The sequence below is a fragment of the Polyodon spathula genome, chromosome 14 (assembly GCF_017654505.1).
Source record: "Polyodon spathula isolate WHYD16114869_AA chromosome 14, ASM1765450v1, whole genome shotgun sequence".
Lineage (NCBI taxonomy): Eukaryota > Metazoa > Chordata > Actinopteri > Acipenseriformes > Polyodontidae > Polyodon > Polyodon spathula.
Window position 1 is genome coordinate 34,136,016 of NC_054547.1, and position 8,473 is coordinate 34,144,488.

Genomic DNA, 8,473 nt, shown 5'->3' on the forward strand with positions numbered 1-8,473 from the left:
TAATATTTCAACATGATAAACATACAATCAGAATAATTAAACAAACAATACATATGATAAATAAATTGATACAATCGCAAAACATGGACAATTAACAATTTTACTGTTTTTGACCAGGGCAAACTATACAAGACAAATACGTTGTATAGTTTATTTGAATTATGGAGCATTTCATAGTTGTTTTTCTGTTTGCTATTTGTCATTTTTAGAGCAATAAGTGTGTAATTGGTATGCAATTCTATTCTATGATTCTCTCAGTAAAGTTCCACTATAGGTGTTGTGCTGTGAACATTAACTGTTTCAGTGCCATGCTGCTTTTAACTTCAGAAAACAATAGTGATCCTCCATGCTATGATAATATACCCTGTTCTACAAGATGTCAACCTTACCATGCTCTTAATGTTATACTGTAACTTGCCAAGTTTCATTGCTGTGGCGCTTATCATTTTTCCCCGTCTTATCTTTAACTGGTCAAAGATCAAATAAATCACTTTGTTAGTACTGTAGAGTCCAATATCTAAATTGACTTAAAAATGTAAAGGACCACTACCCGTCTGGGGATTTGGCTTAAGCAATTGTATTTGATTGGTTAAGAACAACTGGAAAACTCTTTAGTGCAATCAGTCTTTGTGTGTGTCACATACAGTATTAGTTTTGGGAACTGCCCATTCAGCGTTCCCAGATGAGGTTTACTCATGTTTGTGTCTCCCTGTGCTCCAGAATGAATTCCTTATACAGAATGTCAGACACTAGCCATTGTATTGACATGGAAAGTTTAACAATCACCCTTAGGAATAGCAGATGAGTGCTTTCATTCCAGTTTGTATGCATGGTGATTATCAAGTTGTCATGATTGTAAACTATCTCCCCACTTATAGCCTGGTTTTCAGAGTATTTCTAGTTGTGGAGAAAACTGAGGTTGAAATTAATCTACACTACAAGTGTTTTGCTCAGCTATACACCTGCACTTTTAAATGTAACCAGTCCTTTTTTCCTACTTGTAAGATGCTTTATGATTTCTATTTACTGCGACTCCATTGAAAGAGCAACTGGTTTCCAAGTACCTTTACAAGCCAGTTAGTAAGAAATTAATTCTTAGGTTTCAATTTTACAACAAAACATTAAATAAGCACAGCTATGAATTGCAGAAAACAGTCATACACAAAGAGAGAATAATATTTAAAATATACACTCCCAATTCTCATTATAAATAAAAGAACATTGAGACAGTGAGAGTTAAGAGATGGTGTGTGTTATATATACAATAACACTAAAAAGCAGCAGGTGTGTACTGTATAAGCAAGAGTAGGCTCTACTGATCCAGGATTGCTATTCCATTACTATCCTAATATTAGCAGGTATAATTCATTGATTAAGTGCTTTAGGACTTGGTCAGGGGTTTAATTATTTCAATTTAATAATTTGAGGACAGGCTTGGGGGGAAAAAAAAGAACTGGACCATAAGTGCTAAAGTTAATCTGCAGTTGTTTGATAGTAGTTTTGTTGCACCAAGATTTGTTAAAAAAAAGTTTCATATGTATGGTATTACAATATAATTACATTTTGTTACAGTAGCTGATAGTGAAAGACATAAATAAGCAGCATTTAGATTGTAAGCATGTATATGTTTTATTACCCAAACATGTTTTTGCTCACACCATAAATAACATAGGCGTATTACAATAGTGTAACATAAACAGCAGTTCACAGACCTTTCAGACAACTGAATAGATATTAATGTATAGTATGCATGATGTACGGCTATATAATTTAGGATATGTACGTATGTAAAAATGTATAGCATCAGAATGGCATTCAATCATTCTCTGCAGCAACGGTTGATTCCCTGGAAGGTGGCAATTAAACATATTGAACAGATGACATAATGATTTTAAACCTGCTGATAATGTGATATTTTATCATTTTGTAAACAGATGTTTAGTACATACAAATCCCAACAGAAATTAAACAATATGCAAAAGCTTGTAAGTGTATTTCTCAAAGTGATTTTGATTGCATTTTACCCATCAAATGTTTTTTGGTATTCTTTTCAGGTCTTAATAATATAATATAACATTTAGGAGCAAAAATACAGAAGAGTAAACCAAAACTGGAAGCTAAAATTGCAAATATTTCTACAGCTACTGTGTACTTCCCAGGTGAACTGATGTAAGCTGGGATGAAAGTGATCCAAACTGCACAGAATATGAGCATGCTAAATGTAATGAATTTAGCTTCATTAAAGTTATCTGGCAGCTTCCTGGCCAGAAAGGCAAGCAGAAAGCACATGGAAGCAAGAAATCCAATGTACCCTAGAATGGCATAAAATGCTGCTGCAGATCCTAGGTCACATTCTAAAATGATTCTGTCTTTGTAGGATGTCATGTTTTTGTTTGGAAAAGGAGGGGATATAGCCAGCCAAAGTGTGCATATTAACGCCTGAATAAATGTGAATGCAAAAACACTTAACCGCTGCTGGATGGGCCCAAACCATTTCATCATATTATTACCAGGAAGTGTAGCTCTAAATACCATTAACACGACTGTTGTTTTCCCCAGAACACAAGAGATGCACAGGACAAATGTGATCCCAAAGGCAGTGTGGCGCAACATACAGGACCACTCAGAGGGCTGGCCAATGAAGGTAAGTGAACAAAGGAAACACAGTGCTAATGAAAACAAAAGAAGGAAACTGAGCTCAGAGTTATTAGCTCTTACAATGGGTGTATCCTTGAATCGAAAGAAAACAACAGCTATAGCAGTGGTTACAAAAGCTCCAACCAATGAGAATGTTACTAACACTATTCCCATGATTTCTCCAAATGATAAGAATTCAATGCCCTTTAAGAAGCACTGATCTCTTTTCTCATTTGACCAGTATTCCAAAGGACACTTTACACAACCAGTGGAATCTGTAAGAGAACAAGAAGGCTTTAGTAAATTTCTGTGGTACAATGTCAAGTGCATCATCAATTGTTTGCTCATTCAAACAATATAATACTAGAAGAAAATTTTAACTTAAGGATTGTTTTATAGACAAGTTTGTTATGCTCTTATCCAGCAGTTTTATTTGACCTTCCATGGGTAGTTTTTGACAGAGAACAATAAATAAATAGAAACTTCATATGAAAAAGCATTGTACTGGTAACAAAAAAAGTGCTTCAATGTATTCGTAACATGTGGATTTACCCTCCTTTTTAAACCTACCTGTCTGATTGCTGATTTCTCCTTCAGCACATGGTATGCAGTCAAAGCAACAAACAGGCTTTCCTTTCTGAACAGCCTTCCGAGTGCCTGGAGGACAGCTCTCACTGCACACTGATTTAGGTGCCTTGAAAACAGGAATGCATTTGAATATCAGCATTTTGTTTTGTTAATAGCATTAGTGATTTTTTTTCAAACTTAAACTTCTGTCATGCCATATACTGTACACAGTATTAAAACAAAGTCTTGTTTTAATTAATCAGTAACATGCCAATTAGAATATAAAAGAACATTCAACCTTTACCTGATTCTGATCATTGGCCCAAACAATGCTGATGTTATCCACTGTAAATTGCTGCCCTGCTGGTAAAGATGCATCATAAGAGCCAACTGTAACAAATTCAATTTGCCCATTTTTTTTAAGCTGCCAGTTTACTAATTCATATCTTGCTGCTGGATCTCCATTTTCATCAAAAAATACATTTTCTCCAGTTTTGGTTGTGAAATTAACTGTTTTCATGTAATGAAGTACCTATAAAAATGACATTTTATAACATTTTAACAATGACTGAATTGTCATATGACCAACTGATTATTTATAACCGAACATTCTAAATCATTCTGCAGGTATCAGAAGGCTAGATTTCCTTTATTAACTTATGAAGGCACTAGCCAAAACGTTTCTCTATTTGACCAAGTTTCTTATAAATTAAACCTTATAAAAGTTTGCCATAGTAATTTTGTTCTGTAATTTTGTAAGTGCTTTTACTATGCATTTCCACTGCTTTGCTAAAGTATCTCTGATTTTTCATTCTTGCATGTGTTGTACCAACGCTTCCCTATTAATTAACTGTTTAGTTGATTTGAATGATTGGCTACACTTTATTATGGTTTTATAATACCACAACAACCTTTGTGAAGCCCCCAGCTTATTTGCTGTGCAGTCTGGACCTGAACTATGAATACAATTTTCTCAGAATAGTCTTATTGCTTAAACAGTTCTCAAACATTGTCTCCTACCTGCCATGGTTCAATCTTCATGTGGTTTGGACATGTTTTATCAGGAAAAGGACCTTGCCCATTTTTGCATGTAAAAAGATTGTGAAGTGAATTTGCTATAGCATACACAGCTTTGTATACATTATTGGAAATTCTCAGCTCAGATACATCAGTGAACTGGTTATTCACATCTCTTAAATTCTCAGACCCTGTACATGGGTTTACATTTTCAATCTTGTCTTGTTTTGTCAGTGTACAACTGAAAACAGTTTCCCAAAACTCCTTCAGAAAAATGTTATCAGGGTAATGAGATGGATGGACATTCAGTAAAAATTCCTTTAAACCTGTAATAGCTGCGTTTTTTATTGTAAATCCAATTGCCCCATGCAGAACTTTATAACCTCCCTCTGCTGCAAGGTTTTTGGCACTAATCCAAGATTCACTGCCTATCCACTGCAAGCCAGTAACATTCTGAAGCAACATTTCTCGTAGCAAAACTACCATCTCTATTTGAGGCAAGAAAGCAACAATAACCTTTGAGGTGGACTTTTTAATGATTTCTAGAACCCTAAGTATTTTCTCTCTTAGGTCAGTTCTTGCGAAGGCTTCTGAGTATTCAATGCAAATACCCTCCTGCTGGGCTACTTGAACAAATGTAGCCATTCCTGAATTTCCATAATCATCATCACTTCTGATTGCCCCAACCCAAGTCCATCCAAAATGCCTTACAAGCTGTGCCAAGGCTCTGCTCTGAAAATAATCACTTGGTACAGTTCTGAAAAATGAAGGGAACTGATTTCTTTTGCTCAGACATGCACAAGAAGCAAGGTAACTGACCTGCGTAGAGAGAAAAAATAAAAGAAGAATGCATACACATTTTTTACAGGGCAGCTTTTATTATATGTAATCTATGGAGTAGTCATAAATCTAAAAGTACCAGAGCACCAATTAAAATATTGATTACTTCCAAAATTTGGTGGGGTATTGCAAAAATAAATCTGTCAGGACTGCCCTTGATCAAGTCAGAGAAACATGGACACATATTCCAGCCCACCAGCACCTCATTCCTCCCCCACCAAATCATATACTTTTTATCCCTGTAAATTTACAATGTTACCCCCAGGGCACAAAATGCCATATTAAGCTCAAGTGTGTTGCGACTGGTTACAAAATATTTTTCAATTTACTATTCCTGATTTATAATATAATGCTGTTTGTTGTAAGTTTATGTTTTACAATTATATATTTGATATGTCCTATTACACTTTTTAAAAGTAAACTTTGCCTGTAAAGTGTATCTTGAATGTATATACTGGTTGGTTCAAAAGTCATTGGACCAGTTCATGAATAAGTCAAAGAACAATAGTGATCCTCCATGCTATGATAGTATACCCTGTTCTGCAAGGTGCCAGCCTTACCATGCTCTTAATGGTATACTGAAACTTACTGAAAAAAAAATTTCCCCATCTTATCCTTAACTGGTCAAAGATCATATAAATCATTTTGTTAGTACTATAGAGCCCAATGTCTCAATCCACTCCAAAATATATTTGCTAGTGTAGTTAGTCTTTTTTGAAATTCAAAAGTGATGCACAGTGTAGTGAATGTGGTTCTTACCACTGGAATACGAAAAGGTCCTACTGTTGATGCTATGCTGATTGTTGAAGACGATGCTGTCTGTCCTATTATAGCATGAACATTGGATAGTTTGGTGCAGGAGTTGTCGTAGTGTATTTCTTCTTCCTGCCCATTCAATAAAGCCAGTGCTGCTCTTATAGAGAGAGGTAAATAAGGGCAAATGTCATAGATTTTATAGCCCAGGGAAATGTCGGGAAGAATGTCTGTTCTGTTATTTATTTCTTCTATGGCGAATATCATGGTTTGAGAAAATTGAAATTCTCTAAAATTTAAGCTGAGGAAAAAAAAACATTGGAAAAGAGCTTTGACAAAATGTTTTTCTATCATACCTTCATTTCTTCATGTAAAACTAATTTAAAACAACAAAACAAAAAGTAGAAAAACAAGTAACAGTAACACAAGACTTAACAAACTTGGGGTTAAGTATACAAAAAAAAAATAGCAATTTATTATATAATAATGATGCATTTTCCACTTACCTTTTGCATTTTAGAGGTTCAGGAATGGTGGTGAAAGTCTGTGTGGTGCGAACCAAACTGCTGTAGAAGGAAAAGATTCCTCCAATTGTTATTGTTCCATCTTTTGAAAAAGTAGGAAATTCTGGTCTTCCTCGAAACCTACAAACAGACTCTTGTGCCCTTGTCAAAAGAGCAAGCAGTGCTACTTTCAGGAATAGCATTTCACAGTGTTCTTTGTTCACAGTGAAATTCTATATTCATTCCATTTATATAGTCTTATAGGTAGTGCTTAAATGAACACCAAATGAAGGTCTAACTTCCATTAAAGCAAAGCATTCTCAAAGGTAAACTGAGTATTTGAATGTGCCTCATGTGTTATTATCTAAGGCTGATGGTGCCCTGAGAATAGGGTCCCCTTCGTAATTACTTTTAAAATGTTTACTGGTAATTCTCATGGCTATTGTGTTGTAATAGTGCACATGCTCTGTATGATGTGTATTTGAATTCATAAAGTTAAAAAAACACACTTTATGAACAATAGTTACAGTTCTGTGAAAGCATGCTGCCTAATTGGCAACTGGTAATCCTCTTAGTATGTTATTAAAGAGTATGTAAAAATAAGCACATTCTCTGTGTGTTGTATTTCACATGTACTATACCAAACACATATAAAGTTGTGACCTTTACAAGGCAAAGTTAATAAAAATGAGCAGCCCAGGGGAAAAAAAAAAAAAAAAAAAAAACACAAAAAAAACTATATTGTTAGCATACCTATGATATGGGGACCAGAACCGTACACATATTTGAATTCAACTGTCATGGTTATATAACCTAAGATTCTATTTGCCTTTTTTATAGCTTATCCACACTGTGTAGTTGATTTAAGAGATTCATCCACTACTACCCCCCAAGTTCTTTTTATACATAGCTTCCTCTATTTCGTTGCTATTCATGTTGTAATGTTTTTGCATGCTATGTGCATAACTTTAGATTTATTCACATAAAATTTAATTTGCCATGTGTCATTCCAAGCTTGAATCTAAATCTCTTTGTATTATTAGCTGCTGATTGGGAGCTGGCTCCCCCTTCCATGTTGTGTTGTCTGCAAATTTGAATATCTGGGTAGATGCAACTTATGTGTCAAATGTATTGTTGGTTATTTGTTTAGATTTTTTTTTTAAATCCCATTTAGTTAGCAAATAGTCTATTTAGTTTTGGTTTCAGCTATTTCATCATCATCTGGGTTTTTTTTTTTTTTTTTTTTTTTTTTTTTTTTGTTTTTTTTTCCAAATAGTTATTACAACCGTATTTACAGTATAATCGTAAATCTCAAAATACTACTCACTTCTAAATCTTTTGTAGTCATTTTTGTATTACTTTAGTATAAATACATGTTAATTTGGATTCATATGTTGTTTTTTTCTGACTTTATGTGAACGAAGGGACACACATTTGCCCGTTTTCCCATTGGAAATAGTGATATTTTGAAATATCACTGTCCTGGTCACAAAAGCAAAGTTTGTTGGGAATAATAGCCATTTTCTATACTTTTGAGGCATAAGCAATTAGGAAATAGCACTTACTACCCAGGAACAAAAATTGTGTTACATAGTGTTATCGTGTGTAAGATGTTCAAGAATTAATTGGACATTATCTTAACTTTAACCACCTTGGGTCCTATCCAACTGTGGATTTTTTATTGGGAGACAATGTTGTGTGAAACAGAGCATGGGTATTTAGTTTTGTTGAATGGGGATATTACCTGCTGAAGCTGGAAAACACTTGGCTATTAACATGCAACTTCTAGTGGAATTGAATCAGCTTTGACGTACGGATGAGAGATGACAACAGTACACAAAGCTGGTTTCACAGACCATGATTATCACTAATCTTAAACTAATTTAGGTAAAATATGAACGTTATCAGTACGATACTCGACCTCCAAATTTATGGCTCTCTAAAGTAGCAAAAAGACTCGAAGCATGAGTCACTTTTGCACTGCAATTGTGTACCATGATACTTTATCATTGATACTCTCATTATGTCTGTTGTGTACAGTAATAATCTCTGCATTCCGTGAGAGAGGCAGTTGGTCTTCACTGTGAATAGTCTTTGGGAAATTAGAACTCTAGAATTACCCCTCTAGAGGTTATTTGAATATGTGTTACAGTATT

General features: G+C 34.5%; 1 protein-coding gene across 2 annotated transcripts; it reads right to left on the minus strand.

The window, feature by feature from the left end:
• Positions 1 to 1,998: 1,998 nt before the first annotated feature.
• LOC121327049 (extracellular calcium-sensing receptor-like) lies at positions 1,999 to 6,520 on the minus strand. 2 transcript variants are annotated; one of them, XM_041270843.1, is made up of 7 exons: positions 6,321 to 6,520; positions 5,821 to 6,115; positions 4,525 to 5,040; positions 4,225 to 4,485; positions 3,509 to 3,736; positions 3,208 to 3,331; positions 1,999 to 2,912 (listed from the first exon to the last, which is right to left on the minus strand). In XM_041270843.1, exons 1-7 carry the CDS (start codon positions 6,518 to 6,520, stop codon positions 1,999 to 2,001), a joined length of 2,538 nt encoding a protein of 845 aa, XP_041126777.1. The 2 variants fall into 2 exon arrangements, with proteins under 2 accessions (XP_041126777.1, XP_041126776.1); XM_041270842.1 differs by having other exon boundaries at positions 4,225 to 5,040.
• Positions 6,521 to 8,473: the final 1,953 nt, after the last annotated feature.